We start from the raw sequence: 24,336 nt of genomic DNA on the forward strand, positions 1-24,336 counted from the left end.
TATTTTTCATTTTAAATCCCTCTGGAGGGTAAATGTAGATTTCACAGTCAATCGGAGTATTTAAATAAGCATTTTTTACATCCATTTGATTTATTTTTAAATTGAATTGGGCGGCAAGTCGTAATAAAATTCTAATTGTCGTTAAATTTGTCGTTGGAGAAAATGTTGCAAAATATTCCACTCCAGAAATTTGTGAAAAACCTTTTGCAACAAATCTTGCTTAAAAATTTTCACTGCCAGAAGCTATGATTTTTTTGGAAAAAAAAACCAGCGTGAAGAAATTATATTTTTATCTGTTGGTTTTGCCACTATTTCGTATGTGTTATTTTCAGATAAAGCTTTCAATTCGGATAGCATAGGTTGTTCCAATTCTTGGTGATTTTCTGAATTAATCGCCTCATTATAACTTTCCGGTGCACTGTTCAACGAGTAACAGTAATCCACGGCGTAATCTTGTATCTTTTAAATTTGTAAGAAGTCTGGCCTTTTTTGCTCCCTTATTGGGTATCGACGTGTCTGGTTAATATTTCCGTCAGAAGTTTTACTGTAATTGTCGTCGTTATTAATATTTTCATTGTGATCGATTAAGATGCTACGTAATATTTCACGTTTTTCATCCACTGGATCGCCATTTTTTTTAAATTTAATGTATCATTGAATTTTACACATCTAACCCTTTTTATGGTATTTTGGGTTGGAAAGTAGATTAAATATGCCGGACTGTTTTATCGTAACCTACGAAATTCCTGTTTCGCTTTTAGTATTTAGTTTACTGGTGTTTTCTTTAAATGTAAAACAATCAGACCCAAATAGACGCATTCTGTTCATTTTAGGTTTTACACCACAAAACGCTTCATACGGCGTTTTTTCTAGTCTCTTATTGAACGATCTATTTCTGATATATGCTGCTGCCATTAAAGTGTACGTCCATAAACTATACGCTAATTTCGATTCGATAAGTAGGCATCTTGTCATCTCAAAAAGGGTTTGCTATGCCCTTTCAGCGGTGCCATTTTGGAAGGGTGAATATGGCGCAGGTTTCTCGTGTTTAATACGGTGTTTAATTAATAGAAGTTCAAATTTTTTACTAGTAAATTCAGTCCCATTGTCTGAGCGAATACATTTTACTGAACCGTACGGGGCAATATCAGTTAAATATTTCTTAGTGGCGAGGATAGTTTCAGATTTGTTTGTTTTTTTTTAGAAAATAAACTATAATTAAACCGGAAAAATCATCAATAAAGTTCAACACGTACCTTAGATTATTTCTCCCTATCGGGCTGATTGGACCTGCTTAGTCACAATGCATAAGTGAGAGAATTTTCGTAGCTTTTTTGTCTGGCGCTCGGCTTATATATTTAGTCATTTTCCCCTGTGCACACACATCACAATTAGGGAGATCATCTGAATGTATTATTTTCATGCCTTCGGCTACATTTGGTAATTTTTTAATATCAGCTGTATTGCAGTGTCGTAGAATTTTATGCCAGGTTTCCAAGTCGTGACAGCCAGTTTTTGAGAGAACCATACTTTTTAAATAATATAGTCGGCCATTTTCTTTAATGTCAACTACAGTTCCATTGGGGTATATCAATTTTGACTTGTTTCGGCCAAATTTATATTCGCGCTTTGTTTAATTGCAGCCTGCACGGAAAATATATCTTGCTTAAATGTAGGTATGAACAGAGCATTTTTTTTAGAATACAGTTACAGATTTCGGATTTATTAATTTTTAGGGATATTTTAGCATCGCCTCTTTTCAAGACTATATAATTTATTTGACTACCGTCGGCAAGTTCGACAAAATGACTTTGTGGATTAAAGTTTGAATCAAAATTAATAAAATCAGATTCCTTGGTGATAACGCGTGCTGTAGCACCACAGTCTACAAGGAGATTTTTTACCGTTTGTGGTATTGTCAATGTTACATATGAATAAAAATGTATGCTCTTCCTCAAAGTTCTAAACATTTTTTTACGGAGTCCATTTTAGAGCGTTTATATCGACATTGGAAACTTTTGTGGTTGGGTCGTCCACAATTATAGCAGATAATTTTATTCTTTTTCTTGAGAAAATTACTTTTGGGGACCACATTGCAGTGAGGTGCGTAATTTGGTGGTGTCTGCTTTCGAGAAGCATTTTTGAACTTCATAATATTTCTGGAGTTATTATTGTCCACGAGCATACGATTAGTCTCTTCGTAACTGCGCAATGCCACTTTAAATTCGCTGAAATTTATGGGTTTGTCTTTCTGAGTTATAACAGTTCTGAATGGTTTAAAATCGGCTGAACTTTCCTTTGAGGGTCATTGATATCAACAAGCTATCGCTTATTATTTCACCTGAGAGTTTTAAGGCATTGGCGATTGTTTGTGACCTTATAACGTAGTCGCTAATAGTTTCATCCTCGTTACGTTTCAGAGACTTTAGTTCTGTATATAGTGATATAATTTTCGGTTTCCCTTTTGATAAATAATGTTCTCTTTATATGTTAAATGCTTTCCACCCGTCATCCAATGCGTCTCTTATATTCAGAGACAGACTTCTATCGTTTAACATTGAATCAGTTCTGCAAAAACAGTCGCGTTCTTTTCGAGAAATTCGGAGTCGTTAGGATTCTCTGTTGGAGATTGTATCGCTTTGTGTAGTTTTCGAATCCTTAGATATCCCAGAAAATTTACCTGACACAATTCGAATTTAGATTCCGATCCGTCAAAGAAAAGACGATGGCTGGGCGCATAATCTGTTAAGTTTTGAGATATTATATTGAACAAAGATGGCGACGTAGTTCAGATCAGTAATTGGCAGTAACCAAGAGGGCGGCCAAGAATCAAATGCGGTCCGTGGCGTAGTTTACGGCAAACTTATTGAATCCAAAATTCGACAATTTTTATAATAATTTTGAAAGGTTTTCATTGGTTGTTCATCACAGCTGCTGGTTATAAAAATGATTGGCGAATCCATTCGTAGCATACCCCCATTATGAGTCAAAAACATTTTACAGTTTAATCCTACGTGCACAGTTTAAACGCTGCAGGATGGTGAAGATTCAGTTTTGGTGTGGGTCGTTATAAGTATCAATTGTCCAGAACCTATAGTTCACTTTCATGGTCAAATAAATTCGACTAAGTACATTAATATGTTGACTGATCATTTTTTATCCTACTTTGGCCGGAATTTGGTTGATAATTCCATCTTCATGTACGATAATGCTCCCATTCGCACAGCAGGCAATGTCAAGAATTTCCTTAAAAGGCATAATATTCCGTTGATTTACAGTCATAACTACCGGACCTCAATCCTATCAGAAAACGTATGGCATTACACCAAGCAACAGCAACACACTGATAAAATTTTAAATCTAGAAGAAGTTTAAACAAAATACAAAGAGAGGTATGGTGCCCTTTCATCCGACTAATGTGCCACACTTCTAACTAATGTGTCACACTTCCGAATCAACTAACGTGTCACACTTCCAACTAATGTTTCACAGTTCCAACTAATAAATCAAGTAAACAAACGTCCAACACTTCCAGCTAACGTGTCACGCTTCCTAATCAAGAAAGTATTACACTTCCAACTAACGTGTCACAGTTTCTAAGCAATTATAGGACACATTTTCAGGCTTTTGGGCTAATGTGTCACACTTTCACCTAATCTGTCACATTTAAACTAATGTATCACTTTCTTATAAACAAATGTGTAACACTTTCTAAGCAACTAATGTGTCACACTTTCAACAAATGTGGCACAGTTTCGAATCAACTAATGTGTAATTCTTCTAACGTATGTGCCACACTTCCTAATGGACTAATGAATCAGACTTCAAACTAATAGGCCATACTTCTTAATAAACAAAGGTGTCACACTTCCAACTAATGTGTCACAATTCCTAATAAACTAAAGTGTTATACTTTCAACTAATGTGCAACACATTTTCATTAACTAATGTGTCACCTTTCCAATTAATGTGTAATATTTTTTAATCAACTAATTTGTCACACTTCCTAATAACAATTTGTCACACTTACTAATAACAATTTGTCACACTTACGACTAATCCTGGCAAACTTTCTAACCAACTACTGTGTCACACTACATAATCAACTAAAGATTCACTAGTCACACTAATGTGTCACACTTCCAACGAATGTGTCACATTTCCTAGTAAAGTAATGTGTCCCATTATAACTAATGTGTTACGCTTTCTAATCAACTTATGTGTCACACTTCGAACTAATGTGTCACACGTCCTTATCAAATAATGGGTCACACTTCAGCTTCATGTGTCACACTTTTTATACCAGTGATGGTCTACACTTTCAACACAGGTGTCACCCTTCCTAATAAATTAATGTGACACATTTACTTATACACTTATGTGTTACACTTCCTAATAAACTAATGTGTCACACGCCCAAACAATGTTTGACACTTCCTTATCAAGTTATGTGTCAAACTTCAAACTTATTTGTTACATTTCAAAGTAATGTATCACACATCCTAATAAGCATGTGGCACGCACTAACTAATGGATCACACTACTTAATATACTGTGTAACTCTTCTGACTAGTGTCCTATAGACTCTAATCAACTAATGTGTAACACTTCTAACTAAATTGTAACACTTCCTAGTCAACTAATGTGTCACGCTTCCAACTAATTGTGTCTAAATTTCCGAGTTCGATTAAAAGCTTACTAACTTCGACAGTAAGATTTCTGCCTTTTAAACGATAAACCTGGAGACAGTGAGAGGTTCCATCGAGCAATATGTTGTGCAAATAACACACATGATGTGCACGGTTGTCCCAATAATCCAAATAATACGAGACAGCAATCCCATTCTTAAGAATTAAGAAAACAACATAAAATGTTTTTCTTTGAAATTAAAATAGAGCAACCAATTCATTTATGCATTTATCTGTTTGCGGACTATTTTTCTCATCTTCATAATTATTATTACTGTTTCACCACGTATCGGTCAACTAATCCTCTGGACTTCTTCAAGCGATTAACCGCAGCGGGATAGAAATGATGACCTGCAACTTATTCCCAGTAATCAATGTCTTGCATTGTTGTTGTCTCAACACGTTTCGGCGAACTAATCCTCCGGCCTTCTTTAGCAGGATTAAACCCGTTATCTTTAGACAATGCTCACCTGGAACCGTAGAGACTCAACGCATCTATCAACTGCGTGACCGGCCCCGAAGGGCGATGAAGGTTGGACATCATGGTCCTATAAATCCAAGTTTGTGTTCTTATCGGATCTTTCAGTGTCGGATCCGTACCAAATGGTAATATTATCTATATTTATTTTATTTTTGAGAGGAAGCTTCATAATTTGTGCATGCATTCTTTTTGTGGGCCATTATTCTCATTTTTATTGTTGTTGTTTCACCTCGTTTCGACTAACTCATCATTTGGTCTTCTTCAGGTGATTAATCGTGACGGGATAGTAATGCTAAGTCTTGTGACTTATCTCCAGTAGTTACTGTCATCCATTGTTGTTGGCGATGTGAATAGAGACGTTAAGTTTTAACGGTTCCAAACGAGCATTGTCTGTAGACAGCGGTGTAAATCCTACCCAAGCAGGCCAGATGATTAGTGGCAAAACCCTGTTGATACAACAAAAATGGAAGGCAGTGATTGCTGGGGATTAGTTACAAATTATTAATTCCATCCCTTATCTGTTATTCACCTGAAGAAGTCCAGGAGATGAGTTGGATAAAACATTGTGTAACAGGAACAACTATGAAGATGAAAATGAAGTCCGCAAAAGAATGAATACACACATTATGAAGCATCGTCTCAAAGGATATTTAAAAAAGCGTTTGCGTTAAAAGTTACAAATATGTTTAGTTTTTTGTCTGTTTGTTTTTTGCTTTTTAAAATATACCTAAACAAAATTGAAACGATTATCCTTTACTCAAACAATTATTAACTATTTCTTACTATCTTTTTTAGCTGATTATCACATGATTGGGAACGAAATATATTTTAAGGACCTCACAATAAGCGGCGATCAACTTGTGACAATATCGGCCATGTACACAGATTTACCTGACAGCGTGAACCATACAACACTTAAATTCAAAATCGATGGTAAGGTGATATATGCTTTAATAATGTGAATATACCACGTCTCGGTTTTCTAGTTCCAGTCTTTTATATAAATACTTAATAGTATTTATGTTTTTCTCTTCTTACATGCATTAATATGCATGCGAGAAGAGAAAGAAAAAAGACATCACGGGGCCGGGGAGAAACAAATCGGCGCCGAAAAAAGACGGACATGTAAAGGTAAGAATAGGCTGGCTGTGACCGGCGTGCGGTCAGAGAGAGGAGAAGCACAAGCCAGGTTAGCTAGTTAAAAAGAAAAAAATGCCGACCTGGATTTTTATTTCTTTCTTCCTATATGTTTGTTTGTAAGTGCAATGTTACATTTCCAGCCATGACTGAGGGAACAAGAGCATGCTAGCTTCTTTAAGTAATTAAAGGATTTTGTTCGACATTCTGTCCAAATTCAGGAGTTTGACAGAAACATTCTCGAGTTTGACAGGATAAACCTGAGGATGGCCGGATGTTACAACGACTAAAACGTTGTGAAAATATTACTCAGGCTCAGAACAGTAGTCTGAATAATAGGAGTGACCAAATTTTATGTAACAAACTCAGAAACGTAAGAAATTGTTATTTTCTGACAATTTTACAGTATTTCTATTTTTGTATTATTTCGGGTGCAAGCCCTATTGAAATAACTGAATTTTTTTAGATGAGAATTAGTTAATACTCCCTGAATGTTTCCTACGCATCACGAGTAAGGTACTGGAATATGTGTTAAATAAAGAAATAGTCAACGATCTAAGCAAAACTAACCTTCTTAGTGATAAGCAATATCTTTTCCGTTCTGCTGGATCTACAGCAGATGTGCAAACGGTTATATCTCATAGGATTAGCGAATCTCTTTACGATGGCTTTCGTTTCTAGTGCAATTGTTCTTGGCATATCAAAGGCTTTTGATATGGTATGGTATAAAGGTCTACTTCACAAGGTTTCCAGCTACGGCATAGCTGGGAATGTCTTCTCAATTATTAAACCATTTCTCTCTCATCGGTTCATAAGAGTAGTGTTGATGGGCAGAATTCAGAAGCTCATAGCAATAATGTTAGAGTACCTTAGGAGTCCATCCTAGTCCCCACCCTATACATCAATGGTCTTCCAAATAATAACCTTAGATCATTTGTAGACATTTATGCTGATGACACTATCATCGATGAAACACATCAAAGACCGTAAATTATCAAGTTTTCTCTGATTCTCTCTCCTCTGATCTAAAGCACGTGGTACGATGGGGAAAAAGTGGGTGGTTAATTTTAATGCAACAAAAACCAAGCTTCTATCTATATATCATCAACGCCCTGATCCGCATCTCGAATCAACTGAAACAGATGGCTTTGGTCTTGGGGACGCTCCATGTTTTGACAAGCTTCTGGGTTTGACCTTTACTCCTGATCTGAAATGGAACACGTAGATCAAATCTTTTGCTAAGGGCGCTGGAAAAATGTTGAGATCCTTCTACCGCTCCAGTAGATATTTCGCTGCTGATGCAATTCTCTACCTACATAAAAGCCAGGTACGTCCAAGGATGGAGTTCTGTTGCCACATCTGGGCAGGAGCTGCTAGAAAGAACTTGTCCTGCGTTGACAAAGTTCAAAATAGATTTCGAAGCCTAGTGGGAGATGCCCTTTTTCTCTTTTTTGCAACGTCTTTATCATAGAAGTGGCGTTGCGAGTCTGTCACTATTTTTATGGCAAGTGCTCGTCTGAGCTCCAATCTATCGTCCCCCTCGCAAAACTTTCACGAAAAACACTCGTCTATCTGAAACCGCAATCAATAATTTCCCACACTCTTTATATGTGCCTAAACCTAAACATAGATTCCATGAGCAAAGCTTCTTTCTTAGAACTGCATGCCTGTGGAAGTATCTACCGTTTGCCTATTTTCCAGCTGATTACAATGTGGTCGTCTTCAAGTCCAACGTAAACAATTTCGTGATGAGCCATCCCCTTAAGTAATTCAATTTACCAAATTTTCACTCCTAACGATTACTACGATATTATCCCACTGACTACTGTACACTTATTAACACTACCGTCGAGTGGCCTCCGGGCCTTGATATGGTGACTCCTATGTAAAAAAAATATTCTTAGGTCAGATGTTTTTTTTTATTTTCGATACTTATCGCATGAATTTCTTCACAAAACACAATTAATAACACTACGAGACATATAAATTAACTTTGTGATAAATTTTCATAAGATAGGCTCAACCGTTTCGGAACCTATGAGGAAGAAACTTACACACACACACACACACAAGGTCACTTGTATATTAAAGAAATAGAAATAGAAATAATAAGGTGTCAGGAAAGCGAATTGATGGAGACCATAAGACAAACGAGTCAAATGGAAAAAAAACTGGGGAAAAGCAGGGGAGGTATTAAACAATTCTGATCAACAAATTTACTACCAGTATTTATAGAATGGGCTGATACTTGCTACGGCGATCTGTAAGTCTCTCCCACCCAGGTCAGTAGATGGCCTCTGACCTCATCAAAAATGAAATAGTCGTGATCGTCTTCTTCCGGGAGATCTTCACATAAATTCCCAGCGAATCAGATTTCGTGCCGATTCTGCTGAAAATCAATTAGCTTTGTATGCACAGCAGGAAAGGAAAACGGACTCCGGGGGTTCTAACCATAAAAAAGTTAAATTCACAACAATTACAAGATTTTACATATATACATCGTTCAGTTTGATTACACCAAAAACATCAAGATTATCCCAAAATCTTATTCTTCGCTCTTACGATGGCAATAAGGATGGATGGAGGGGGGGGGGCTGTGGCGTTCCAGGAGCGTGTGTTTTTTCTTTAGATTTGGCGTTAATCTGCTATATTCGGCCTGGGTATTTTCTTAAATACGAAGGCAATCCGCGCAACAAATCAGAACCCAACACGTCAAACGGGAAATACTCGACTCTTTTGCGCGTGTGCATCTCAACAGATCGTCTTAATTCTGCGAACCTGGAACCAAAACTAAATTTCTCTCACACGCCCCCAAAAAGTCACTCCTGTCACTCAGGTAGCCAGGAAGTCTGAGCAGGTGTTCCTTAGGCCAAACGAATGCATGATTTCATTCAACATTATTCTGACCTTTCCTGTCATTTTTTAAAACAATAAAATATCTGTCTGTTTTTACAAAGCACAATAAATTTGTCCCTTTTATAGGTCACCTGCCGCTGTCCGGGATTGAATCAACGTTTAACGGACAATCTCAGCATAGTTACCCGGCCTTACTCAGGATTTTAGGGGATTTTAATCTCCTCAATAGGGAGTAGTATCCCTCCTCTAGACAGTCACGTCATAATCAAATTGCAGATATGTAGCGTGCTCGGTACACATTAACAATGGCATTACATATAAAATCTCGCACCCACACGTTGTTTGTTTCGCAAATGGACAAAAAAAAGGGAAGAAAAAACACGTTGTTTGTTTCGCAAATGGACAAAAAAAAAGGGAAGAAAAAATACGATGCAGTATTTTTTAGTAAAAACAAATGCATTTATTCCAGTAATTTCTAACAACGAACGGTGCGGCTTAGGGTTAGGGTTAAGATTAGAGTTAAAGATTAGGTTAGGATTAAGGTTAGGGTTTAGATTTAGCGTTACACTTTAGTTAGGTTAGGGTTAGGGTTAAGGTTAGGGTTAGAGATAGAGTTTTGTTACGATTAGGGTTAAGATAAAGTTTAGGGTGTTAATTAGAGTTAGAGTTTGGTAAGGCTAGGGTTAAGCGTATAATTTCGGGTAAGTTTTAGGGTTCAAGATTTCGTGTTATGGTTGAGTAGTGGTTAGGGTTTAGGTCGAGCGTTAGCGTTCGGTGAGTTAAAATTAAGTAAGGAGTTTCATAATCTTAAGCCTCCTTATTTTATTTTTATTGTTATATATTATATGTTTAAGTGTATCCTTCCAAATTTGTGTGAATTCATTTTAATCCTTAATAGTTGAACTTCTATAGACTTAATATATTTGTAAAAAGCACATCAATATTTAAGTACTCTATCTTCCGTAGTTCTCCAAGTCAACATCTTAAACTCAGAGCCCAGGAGAAAATTTGTGTTTTCAAAGGATTCTGCCTCTGTAAGCTGTTAATAAAATTATTTTAGGATTATTTTTCTTAATTTGTAAACATTCAATAGTTTGGTCCTGCAAGTACAAACGGACATTGGGATTAACAAACATATAACGAAGAAATTAGCATGAAATATATATTAGCTGTTTATTTCAATAAACCGATTATTTTACTTAACCCTTTATGACCTAAATTATGATGTAAGTGATTACAAATATTTATTGTTTATGTTAGTTAGTTTAAAGGGTAATGATTCTATGGTTGTTTCAAACTGGAAAAAATATGAAGTTTAATAATTAAACTACCACTGAGAATGTTTGCATTTCATAAACTTACCTTGATTATTATCCATAGTAGTTTTTAAAAAGTGTGGCAACAAACGAAATCCACGATTCTCTGACATGACGTCATATTGAATGCAAGCAATGGACAGTTTCAATCGGGAGGTATCTGGCATCTACCCAGATACTGAACTAATACGTGCAAGGCGTGTTTGAATCAAATTTAATTTTAGTTCTGCCGTAATATTCATTTATTTATGACTGGACGAATTCGTTCAACCAGGTTATAAAAGGTTAATGATTTACGTGCAACATAACCAATAGACATAAATTACAATGGTTTCAACTGGGAAAGTATTCTGACATGTTTCATGTTTAAACTCTAAGCTTGATATTTTCTGTTGTCGACAAGTTTTCGTATGTCAGATTGAAATTTCTGTGCGGTCCGAGTTTATAATAATATAATAATCTGAAAGGTGTTTACATAAATGGCTGAAAAGATCTCTATTTCTACATCTACTATCATATAAAAGTCACTTTATGTGTGTGAGTTCCTCATAAGTTCCGAAACGGCTGAGCCTATTTTCTGCAAATTTCACACAAAGCTAATTCATATGTCTGGAAGTGTTCTTAGATGTTTTTTGAACAGGAATTAATCCGATAAGTATCGAAAATCGAAACACGCCGATCTTATAAATAGTATTTCTTCTCTTGTAGATAAAAAAGATGGATTTTTACAGGGGAATATTTTACACATGCCAAGGGGAATAATTTTGTTATTAGCGTAAAATATTACCGTGTAAAAATGTTACTTTTTTATCTATGGGAGAAGAAAAACTATGCTTAAGATCGTCATGCCCAAATATCAGCTGACGTGATATTGTAAACAAACACACACAGAGTTTGATAAACGGCATTATCATTATAATTTATAAACATTTTTTTACTTTTCTTGCGAATTAGTCCACCGGGCAAATTATTCCTCGCAATAAAACAAAAACAAGTAGAGAATTGACTTTATAATAATACATATGCAATCTGCATGAATTAAAATATCATGTTTAAGCGTATTGTAAGACCGGGAAACGCCGGACTGCCAGCCTGTTTGTTTTATAAATTTCCCTTGGGTGTCCATAATGTAATTACCTGTAACTTAAAACAAACTAAAAAATACGTTGTTTCCGTGACGTTTTAAAGTTTCAATAAGTGGATTCACTAAATAACTTTTTCTGCATTATTTACAAAGTCATTTTCCTGTCTATTTATTAGTTCAACATTTGGTTAATATATACAAAAGGTACGCTCTTATACAAATGAATTTCCTGTTGCTCTGACTCCCTTAATTCTCCCACATCTCTCCTCGCCCCTCATTGATTCCCTGCCTTCCTTGGATCTCTTATGCCACTGATACTTGATTGATGCAACATAGTCCAGAAGCGACCTTTGGCATTTGTTCCCAGTTTAAAACAGTTTTATTGCATATCGTTCTTCTAAATTGTTCTCATGGCCAGATTGCATGTTTCAAATTGATCCGCTGACAATCAGGCTATGGTATGATGCATTTAAATCCATGTTGTAGCTGTTTATTTGAACCTGAAATCATAAGAATATGCCAGTCATTTCATTACATACTGTATTCTCAAGAGCCTACAACAATTTTAAATGCCTGTACAAATATCTGGAAACTTATTGAACCAACGTCGTATATGCATTTGTTCTGCATGGTTTCTATATACAGTATCGGCCATAATATAAGGAACGGAAAAAAATTTACAATTATTCATGTATATTTCAAAAATTAGTGCATGGATTTTTCTGAAATACTCAGAATAAACAAATAGAATCAATGTGTATAAACTAGTAGAAAAAAATACGATTTAATATTGAGAAATATTTTAGTTTAAAATTATATCTGTGGATTTATCCTGGCCAAAAGTTAAGGAACGAAATAGAAAATTTATTTTTAAGAGACTAAACTTTACATAAAAATAGCTAGTTTTTAATATTGGAACTGCTGATAAGCACAACAAAGAAAAATGGCGTCACCGACTCGCAAAACTCTGTCTCTCCAAGAAAAAAGAATTAATTTTAGACAATTACAAAGAAAAGAAATCAAGTTCAACAATTTCTAATATCGTTCGAAGATCAAAAAGTGTTGTTCATCGTGTGATAGCTCGATATAAGAATAAAAATACATTAGAAGCATCCCCTAAAACCGGCATACCCCCTAAAACGTCTCAAAGAGAAGATAGGATTATGGTAAGGCAGGCTCTTAGTGACCGATTCAAATCCGCAACATCAATTTCTCGTGATTTTAATGAACATACTGGGAAAAATATATCTAGAAAAACTGTTTCTCGACGGTTAGCAGCTGCCGGATTGCATGCCAGGGTGCCAGTATCTAAACCCTTGATCTCAAAGAAGAACAAAAATAGCCGTTTGAAGTTTGCCCATGAGCATGTAATCTGATGAACAATGGGCTAAGGTTCACTTCAGCTATGAATCCAAGTTCAATTTGTTTGGATCTGATGGAAAGAAGCATGTAGGGCGTAAAGCAGGTGAACGATTATCCTCCAAATGTGTTAAAAAGACACTTAAATTCAGAGGGGGAAGTGTAATGGTGTGGGGTATGATATCCTCGGAAGAAGTTGGCCCTCTAGTTCGAATCTATGGTAGGGTTAATGCGGAGACTTATAAGCAGCTCCTTCAACAACATGTCATTGAGAGCTTACGCCTTCCACCTAATCCGCCAAGCATTTTTATGCAAGATAACGCCCCTTGCCATAAAGCTAAAAAAGTGATAAGTTACCTCGAGGAAGAAGAAATAAGAGTAATGGACTGGCCAGCGCAGAGTCCGGATCTGAATCCGATAGAAAATGTTTGGAAAATTATTGGAGAAAGAGCACAGACGAGGAATCCCCAAAATCAAAATCATTTGTGGAATTTATTGAAGGAAGAGTGGGAAAAGATAAATCCTGAATTTTGCAAGAAACTAATACAGTCCTGTGGTCGAAGATGCAGTGAGGTCATAAAGAATAAAGGGATGTTCACTAAATATTGAATGAATTTATTTTTTAAAATATTTGCATTAAAAAAAAACATAAAGTTTCTATTTCGTTCCTTAACTTTTGGCCAGGATAAATCCACAGATATAATTTTAAACTAAAATATTTCTCAATATTGAATCGTAATTTTTTTTTCTACTAGTTTATACACATTGGTTCTATTTGTTTATTCTGAGTATTTCAGAAAAATCCATGCACTAATTTTTGAAATATACATGAATAATTGTAAATTTTTTTCCGTTCCTTATATTATGGCCGATACTGTATACTATTTACTTTTAAAAAATAAATACCAGGTTGAAAAACTGGTGCGATCTCTCCTTCTCTCGAGGGGAGATGGGACTCTCTTTTTATTGTGACCCCATCTAGTGATGGCGTCACGTTAAAAATATCCTTGATAGCCCTGGCGAAGCATCAAGTATTCAGCTACCCACAAGATTTGAATTACACTACAAACTCGTGTAGTGAGTTCAATCTCGGCTAGCTGGATGGACTTAAATATGAATCAGCATTGAAGAGGGTATTTCATTTACATATTACTGTTGTAATCCCGGGGGGATTATATTCTGTGCATATATACACGTGTATGTAACTTTTTTGAACCCTGAAACCTTCATAAATTAAATATCATATTTAAGCGTTTGTTATAACCGGGCAATGGCGGACGGCCAGTTATTAAATATATATTACAATAAAACTTACCATAGATTACTCGATGTAATAATAAATAAGAATAGGTAATGTTTTAACGTATATTCTTGTTATTTTCTGTGTTACCATTTCTTGTGTTCTGTTTTAATTATAGCGGCGTCCCCACTTGTGAACGTTACTGGGTGCAAAGCTATGGTAAATTTGAAACTTTTGAACTATACCAGAATACGTTTTATAAACGAACCACTTCAACTGTTCAAGACCATCAGTACGAACCGATCTTATGTGATTATCACAGTCTTTCCAACCTCCACGACCACGATCCTTGTATATTTCAATAATCAAAATATACCCTATATAATGAAAGCGACTTCTAAAGGTAAGTAGATAACAACACTTATTCCAATATTAGCGTAGTATTCAACTTTCTATATAGACAAAAATGTGATTATCTCGAAAGATAATGTCAGACAATTTTTCACCATGTCAGTTACTTTTTGCCATAAAATTTAAAGTATTTTCTCAAGATAGTTCCAACCACTATTTACAGAATAATGTCAGCCACGTGTTACAAGACTATATCAACCACGCAATGAAGCTGATTTCAGCCGCTTTTTACACGATGTAAGACGCTTTTTGTAATCTAATTTGAATCATTCTCTTTAGATAACTTTAGCTATTTACAGAATAACGTCTGTCACGTTTCCACGATTATATTAAACACGCTATGAAGATGATGTCAGCCGCTTTTTTCACAGTGTACGACGCTTTTTGTAATATAATTTGAGCAAGTCAATGAAAATAATATGAGCCATGTTTTACAGAATAATGTCAGTCATGATTCACACGATTATATTAATCACTCTATGAAGAACATGGCAGCCGCCTTTTTCACGGTGTAAGACGATTTTTGCAATATAATTTTAGCCACGTCCTTCAGATATTTTCAGCCTTATTTTACAGGATAATGTCAACCATGTGTTGCACGATGTTACCAATCACACTATGAAGATGGTTATCACTGACACTTTGAAGATGGTGTTAGCCGCTTTTTACACGATGTAAGACGGTTTTTGTAATATAATTCAAGCCACTTTCTTAAAGTAATCTCAGATACTTTTACAGGATAATGTCAGTCCGTATGCACAATCACGCTATGAAGATGGTTCCGACCGATTTTTGCACGATGTAAGATGGTTTGAATAATTTAATTTAGACCACATTTTGAGAGAATTAGCCACCTTTCACATGATAATGTTAGCAACGTTTTTTACGATTATTTTAATAACGCTATGAAAATGATACCGGCCGCTTTTTGCTATGAAAATGATATCAGCCGCTTTTTGCACGATGTAGGATTTTTTTCTCAGATAGTTTAAACCACATTTTTCAGGGCAATGTCAGCCATGTTTTCATGATTTCATCATTAAAGCTATAAAGATGTCAGCCACTTGTTCACGGTGTAAGACGCTTTTCGTAATATAAGTTGTGCTACTTCCTTAAATTAAACAGTTTCAATCCAGACACTAGAATTCGTCTCGTGTGAGTTCGTCAATGACCCTCCTCACATGTCATTTCATCTCCTCAATTTTCTCATAACGAAAACCTCTTAGGTTTATCTTGAGCTTAGGGAATAACAAAAAGTCATAGAGCAAGGTCTGGATTATAGGGAGGGTGAGGATCTGTGTTGATGTCCATCTTGGTAAAATAATCTTTAACAAGGATGGAGTTGTGGACTGGTGCGTTCTTCTGGTGGAAATGCCATTGATTAATTTAAAGAGTGTTGATTTCTACCGAAGGAATCACTTCCTGAACTCCCTTAAAACGTCAACGTATTATTTCTTGTTGACTGTCTGTCCAGTGGACATCCAGGGCATGTGGATCATGCCTGTGTTGTTTCAAAAAGAATCATCATTATTTCTGGGTGGATTTTCCCTATCTGATCTTCTTGAGTCTGCAAGAACCAGCGTGCTGCTACGGGAATCTTTGTCTCTGAATCATAGCCGTAGATCCAACTTTCGTCGCACATTAGCAGAACATCGCGTTATGAGGGCTATGAATTGCTATCATGACAAAGTCTTTCTATTTGATATTCTCTGGACATTTTTGTGACAAATTTCGCGCAAACCTTTCGCATCTTCAGTTTCTCGCGAATCGTCGTGTGTATAGAATTTTATTAAATTTCGTTTTTTTAAAATGTTCCCACCTCCGGCTTGCATTTTGGAAATTCAGCAGCCGTGGCAATCAGGCTTTAGTAGAGCGTTTTCAATTTCTACTGCAGATGTTCATTTGAACTTGAAATCATTAACATTGGTCAGCCATGTATAGATGTATAACACTAATATACTGAATTATCATAAGGCCATGACAATTCTTAATGGCTGTACAAAAACGTCTTGAAAACTTATTTCAGACACCAGGAAACTAATTACAGGATATCAGCCACATTTTGCAGAGATATAACCAATGACCAAGTGAAGATGGTATCACCTCGTTTTTCAGCCCCTTTTTACAAAATATTTTAAGCCACTTTTTGCAAGATAATTCCAGCAACTTTTAAAGATAATATCAACCATTTTCCCAGGATATCAACTTAAAGATATCAACTAGTTTTTGCAAAATAATGTCAGCTAAATTTGTTAATATTAATATTAACCATTGTTTGAAATGGTTTTTGGAGAATAATGTCAGCCATTTTTTAAAGGAAAATGGCAGTCACTTTTTGAAAGATAATACTAAATAGTTTTGGCGGAATAATGTCATTACCTGTTTGCAATAAAATGTCAGCCACTTTATGAAAGATAATATCAACCAATTTTTGCAAGATAATGTCAGCCACTGTTCGCAAGATAATGCCCCCTACCATTTAAAAGACAATGATAAAACTTTTTTAACCAGTAAATATATCACTTCATACATCTAAGAGTTTCTACTATTCAATTTACGACATAAACTACATTTTTGATGAGAATTATTTTACTTAATGATGTCAGTTATTAAGGTATATGGCGTGAATTATTTTAATAAAATCAACACACACTGTCCTGTCTCTTAGAATTCATCCATGTAATAATTTGAACTCAACTAATTCTCACTAATTCGCTCTCCTCAATAGTTGAACCCTGTATAATCATATTTATAGGCAAAATATTGACATCTACTGTAACTAGAAAATTGGTCAATGCCTTGACGTCCGAAATCAGACCATGTTTGTAATTCTTTATTTGTTTCAGTCATTTCCTATTGTTTAGATATTTAATTTGACTTTATTCAAATTCCTTACATTTAGCTAAATAAATTGTATATTTACATAGAAAATGCTACTCGCTTGCTAGCGTAGGGCCCGAATTGGGTTTAATCGTGTGAATGATAACAATTACTAGCGTGAATGACGACTTTTAATCGTGAAAATAATTATGATGTTATTACGTTTATGTTAATTAATATGTACTGTTGTTAATTATGGCATTTAATGGGGATAATTATAATGTTAAAAGTGAGAATTTTTATTCTTAATGGTGTGAATTATTATATTTGTGTCAAACTACGAGTGTCGTTCTAAATATAAAAACTCGTATTTTTTTTTTACTTCATAAATTAACGAGCTACAAAAATTAGAATAGTACCATTAAATTCTTTTCTTCTCCAAGATATAATTTGCTGCATAGTAAGCATTATTTTAATGTAATTTTGCCAGCAATTATCGGCCGTTGTGCCTGGGCGTCTCGAGCGTGTCTTATCATACCAGAGTCGTTCCAAAATTAAAGTTTGCTGAATTTCTTTAATTCAAAATGTTGAAGAGCCACAATAACTGGCGTGATATATTTAATATAAGCCGCATTTTGGCTCTAGACTTTATTTCTCTGCATAGTCACAACGATTCTCAATGTACTAAATCCAAGCTAAGGTTTTCTTTCTTAGAGTGGCACACTGTTTATACCTGCAACAGAGGCATGAAAATTTAAGATCCTAAATGCATAAGGTTACTCATCATAACAATGTAATTTACGATGTATTGTGATCAATTTAAGAGGACTAAAATAGGAGCCATTACATTTAGAACGGCCTTTGTATAATGTTTATTGGTATAGGTTATTCTCTTACATGTAATAAATGAATATAAATTATTACTTCTTGTAATGTGAATAATTAAATTTAATGGTGTGAGTTATTCTGTTTAATGGTGCGAATTATCACGTTTTATTGTGTAATTATTACGTCTGTGTGAATTCTTACGTTCATTTATGTAATTTATTACGTTTAATTGATACAATTGTTATATTTAATATTATGAATATTACGCGTAATTCTGTAAATATGTTACGGTCGATTGTGTTAATTATTACGTGTAATTGTGTCAATTTTTATGTTTAATAGTGTTAATTGTTACATTTAATGATTCAACTCACAGTGTTTGACAGGTTGAATTATTATATTAAAAAAAAATACCGTTTAATGGTGTGATTTGATAAGTTTTATTACAACACAAACAGAAATGCCCGGCATATAAAATGAACAGTGAGTTTTTTTTTTATATGAGGAAAGCACGTTCGAAATGAATGTTTCTTTTTACAGCACAATTGAAACATAATATTCGACCTTTTCATTAAAAACTTAAATTAAAGCTATTATCACTACAGAAGCCGAACGTTTAGGCGTATAAAATTATCAGTAGGTTCTTTGATATGACAGGAGCGAGTTTGAAATCATTGTTTTAAGAATAATGAATACATGATTCTTGACTTTTTTATTCTAAACTTAATTTCAAACCATTCTCACGCACAAGCAGAAAGACCAGATATATAAAATCCACAGTAGGTTCTTTACTTTAGCAGTGGCGCGTTTGAAACGAATGTGTTTTGGTTAGATCACAATTGAAACATGATCCTCGACTTTTGCATTTAAAATTTTAATTCAAGCTATTATATATGAAATTATTTTGTGAAATCAACAGTAGGTTCTCTACTGTTCACTATAGACTACAATGTATTGTGAACTACGCGATTGCGAGATGAATGTGAGCTTCCATACGGTGCTCTGCGATGGGGCATCAATTAACGCAGGAAATCAATCTATTTGATTGAAAAATAGGCGATGTCTCCGATTTTAGTGATAATAAAATATTGGAATATGAAACTTTCGTTGATCGTTATTCAATCCCAGGAAACGTCGGACCTCTCTTTTTTTTATTACATTTTCACCTCAAACAAGGCACATTGCCACTTTGGTGTAGGGGGCTACTATCAGGGGCAGCAACTGCTGGGGCACTATGTAGGGATTTGGGCAGCAATATGTCGGTTCACGTTGCACTTGAACTTCTGATGTCAGTACAGTTAGGGAAGCAGGATCCTGGAATGGAATTCCAGAGTCTAGCGCTTCTGGGGCACTACTGGAGTAGAAAGATCTTTTACATCTAGGGATCTCTACTGTGTGGGGGTGGGATTTAGCTGCCTGTCGGGTTTGTCGAGGGTGTCTGCGTCGTGGGGGCACAAGTGTCTGCAGTTCGTCAAAGCATTCACCATTAAAATACTTGTAGAACAAGCAGAGGGATGCAACGTTTCGTCGATGGGACAGAGGCTGAAGCTTAGATGCCAGTTCAGGGCCTATCAGATGTGATAGTTATGTATAATAGAGTAATTCTTTTTAATGAATGGATAAGAAACTTTTTTTCCGTTTTTTCATAGTGTGTACATTTTATGATTAACGCGTGAATTATTCTATTTAATGCTATTTATTATACGTTAATGTTGTGAATCATTATGCTTCATCGTTTAATTATTATGGTAAAATGTGTTTATTTCTATTTGATGTTATTATATTTAATTAAATGTGAATTATGTTTAAACGTTAAAAGTATGACTTATTTAAATGAAGTTTTATGCCATATCGGATGAATTATAACATATTATTTTGTACATATTAGGTTGGTGTTAAAATAATGTCAGTTTTTGACGTTCAATATCACGTCAAAAACCGGCATTATTTTTACACCAACCTAATATTTTGTTTAATGGTGTGACTATTACATAAATAACTTATGTTTTATGCTGTGAAATATATTGATTGTGTAAAATATTACGTTTTATTTTGAGATATATTCTATTGTTGGAAATTATTATGTTTAACTGTGTGAATTATTATGTTTAATTGTGTGACTTATTATAGTTAATAGTGAAGATATATTTAGTTAATTATGTGAATCATTACTTTTAATCGTGAAAATGTTTATGTTAAAATTGTGTAAATCGTTGTTTAATTGTGTGCGTTATTATGTTTTTGGTGATAATTATTATGTTAACTTTACTTTAAATGGTTGAGTTATTATGTTTATTGGTGCAAATTTGTATTACATTGTCTTAATGATTTCGTTAAATATTGTTAATATGTATGTTTATTTATGTGGATCATTGTGTGTGTAACGGTGTGAGTTATTACGTTTAATGTTAAATATTTTAACGGTGTGAATTATATTATTTAATGGTGTTAATAATTGTATGTGATCACAATGGTGTGAAACATTACGTTGAATAGACTTGTTCATTTCGTTGAATTTGCTGAATTGTTATAGTTAATAGTGTGAATTATTAAGTTTAAGGCAGTTTGTTATTACCTTGAATCGTTTTAATTATTATTTTTAATTATGTGAATTATTACGTTTAATGATGTTAAATATTTTAATGGTATGAATTATTATATTTAACGGTTTTCATGATTGTATTTCGTGCTGTGAATTGATCCAATAAAATCAGTACCACAAGTGAAGCAAACTACTTGTAATTCAGATTCATTATTAAACTGAACTCTAAACCTTTATTGTTAAAGTTCTTAATCATTTTATAGAACGATCAATTAAGTACATTGTTTAACCCGCATCATTCTAAACATTTAACACAAACAGTTTATACCAGGTTTACAAGGAAGTTCTTGCGATTTATAACTTTTAAATTCCGATGAACATATCTCGGTGCAAACAAAAAATTATTGATCGAAATAAGCACCATCAGAATCAACACCCTTGTGCCAATGCCAGTGACGTAAAATCTTACGTTCTGATGGCGATGAAGTCGCTCAGGGCGTTTTTGATATCGCTTAGATTTTTTTTAAGCATTTCTCACGCAGAAAAGGGTGGAGATTCTTGAAAAAGTAGTAGTCGATAGGTGAGGAGCCTGAAGATTATCGCGAATAGTTGGAATTTCGTAACCAAATTCGTTCAACTTCTGCAGATTCGGTATAACGATGTGCGGTCGGGAATTATTGTGGAGGAGATTTGGGACTTTTCTTTTGAGTAATGCTGAATGTTGTCGAAGTTTCTGATGCGTCTCTTTCATTTGTTAGTACTTCTCCGTCGTAATGGTTTAACTAGCATTCAAAAACTGTAAAAGATTAGACCTATCGCAGACCACCAAACAGTCTGCATGACCTTCTTTTGGTGCAATTCTGGCTTGGAGCAGTGTCGTGGAGATTGATCAGCGTCTAACTACGTAGCTGAGCATCGCCAGTTGTTAGAAAGAACCCACTTTTCATCACAAGTCACAACCTGATCGAGAAACGGGCGTTCTTGTTTTGTAATAGAAGGGAAGATGGCACTTCATAACGGCGTTTCTTTTGGCTGTTGCTCAATACGTAATATACCAATTATTCAAGTGTCTTCTTCTTTCCAATCTCTTTTAAGTGGTTGTAAATCGTCGTATACGTTACATATAAATCAGTTCTCGAAAAGTTGTGCGTGGATTGATTTCGATTAAGACTATTAATTTATTGTTGTCAACATCCGATAGCTGACTATTGCGTCCCGCTTTTTCAGACTCTCGTCGTCACCATAAAATTTCTTACCGCACCATTCTGCTCTGAGTTCAGTAGTGGATTTTGATCCAAACACTTCGTTGATATCGCAATCTGTTTCACCAGTTTATCGGCCTAGCCTGAATTAAAATAAGAAAATTGTGCGAATTTTCTTCTTTTTTCTTATATTCAACGTTCTGAAAAGAAAATATAATTATTTCAAAACAATTGTAATTTTAACGATAAGAAAGAGCTAAAACGTTCTTTAAAATTATATAGAAAGTAAAAGGTATTATTACAAAAACTTGTCTGAAAAAAAAACATCATTTGAAATCAAAATTTAAAGTCTGCAATAACTTGCTTCTCAACTTAACAACATGCATTTATATTCAATCTTTCTTTTCTTTTTTATAATTGTAGGAATGTGCTGTCCTGATGTCATCACTGTTATCGATACACCATTCTGTGTTAAAGTTAACTTAACCTGCAATCTGTTATGCAATAGGTCGTCTTGGCCAACATATAAAAACTTTATAAATACTGGGCAGTGCACGAACTGTGCCTGCACATTTTGCTACACAGGATTCAAGAGTGGATTACAAAAGGTTTGTACCTGTTTATGTTTACTGCATTTAAAGTTGAAAAACAATGTTTGATGTTGATTAACCAATATTTAATCATTATCATGAAACTATCTTTTTGTTTAGTAAGAAAATATGCTTTGTCTATTTTTTTTTTAAATAAACATAAAAGATTGCTAAAATGAACATATTCAGTAAAGATCTATAATGATTAAAAAGCATCAATCAATAATATATATTTTATCATTTCTTTATCTGTTTTTGCTATGAAATAGAAAATTGCATTTGTTTTAAATAAATATGAGCCTATCAATTACTTTGAAGTACTGTACTATTATAGTCATAAGGATATGTATATTCATTATACAATTATTTAAACCGCTATTTTTATGTAATGATGCAGGCGGCAGTAATTTCAACTTAATAAGCAGTGATGAAGTACATTTACTTCCGAGGTCTCCATAAAATATTATTTAATAAATATTAACAATGTTTAATCGTCTTTTTAACATATTTACAAAGTTCATTACAATAAAACAAACACTTCATTTTTAATAGACATAAATACTGATTCGATTAAATTCATCCGTTTTGCAGTCTCTGTTTATGAAAAGCATTACTTATTTACATAATGACTTTCGCAAATATTTATTCAACGAGCAAAATAGTCTACTATACATACTTCCTATTTTTTATTCCTTCTTTTCTTTATTACCAGTTTGGGTTCTCGGCGTTGCCCGGGTGTTTGGAGGTTTGTGTTGAGCAAAAAACAAGTGATAGTAGCAGGCAAACTCGAACCTGTACCGTAGATTAGGAAAAAACGTGAAAAAACGTGACATATTTGCCGTTACGTCCATCGCTAAATCACAAGTGACGAAGGTTTTAATTAAGGCTAGTCAATAAAAAAAATATTGGCGAAAAGAGAGACCCCTCCCTATAGAAAAGTGCCCAGTTAAGGATGAAAAAATGTATGTTTTTAGCCAATTTTTCGATATTTGTCGTCCGAAGGGTCGAGCTTTAAATCAATTCCAATCCTGTTAAAATCTGTCGCCTCTGTCGAAAGTTTTAGGCAGACATGCATACATACATTTCAACAGGCAGATGCCATTTATATTACAGACTAAAAAAGAACCCGGGGGTGTAGGATCGAACCGGAAGCCCTGATGCGAAGAGTGAAAATAAAATCGGCCAGCCAGAATGAGAAAGTTAAAGATGTTTGAATTTATTTAAGTAAGAACCAAATTGACAGGTGCGCGCCCTGGTTATGACGACGACGACGACGACGACGACGACGACGACGACGACGACGACGACGACGACGTCAATGACCAGGTGTGTTTGTTATAAGCGAAGTACAAAAAGAAGACAACGTTAAAGCTTAAGAGGGAAAAAACACAAAAAAACTAACGTAAGGCAAACGAACGATGAAAACAGAAACGAACACGTGAAAATGGCTTAAATAAGCCTGTTTCGATATTAAAATTTAAAAAATCGGTCGGTACCCGGGTGTGTCGTCGGGGTGGATAAACGAAGTAAAAAAAAAAACCCCCAGAAAAACGAACGTTACGTGAAAAATGGCTTAAATAACACTAGTTCAATATTTAAATTTAAAAAATCTAAAAAATAGACATCTCACACCAGGATTCGAACCTAAAACGTTTAAATAATGAACCAACGCGCTAATCGACTGACCTAACGCGACGTACGTGAAATGTGTTCAGTTTTTCAACTATTAAAAGTACATAAGATCAGGCGTCATCTGGCACATGCGTATAACCGCTCGTCGTC

The 24,336-nt window shown here is 34.6% G+C and overlaps 1 protein-coding gene across 3 annotated transcripts in view; it reads left to right on the forward strand.

Annotated features, from left to right (window-relative positions):
* The window catches only part of LOC145246173 (uncharacterized), a 422,674-nt gene that overhangs the window by 124,595 nt on the left and 273,743 nt on the right, over positions 1-24,336 (forward strand). For all 3 annotated transcript variants that reach the window (XR_013863104.1, XM_080108045.1, XM_080108046.1), the window contains exons 8-10: positions 5,965-6,102; positions 14,340-14,564; positions 22,388-22,572. Coding sequence is in view for 2 of the 3 variants with exons in the window: in XM_080108045.1 (XP_079964171.1) it covers positions 5,965-6,102; positions 14,340-14,564; positions 22,388-22,572 (548 nt within the window). In the remaining variant the exon portion in view is untranslated. The remainder of the gene's footprint in view (positions 1-5,964; positions 6,103-14,339; positions 14,565-22,387; positions 22,573-24,336) is intronic.

This window comes from Euprymna scolopes, chromosome 23 (genome assembly GCF_053919585.1).
Source record: "Euprymna scolopes isolate OS-2025 chromosome 23, ASM5391958v1, whole genome shotgun sequence".
NCBI classification, from domain to species: domain Eukaryota; kingdom Metazoa; phylum Mollusca; class Cephalopoda; order Sepiida; family Sepiolidae; genus Euprymna; species Euprymna scolopes.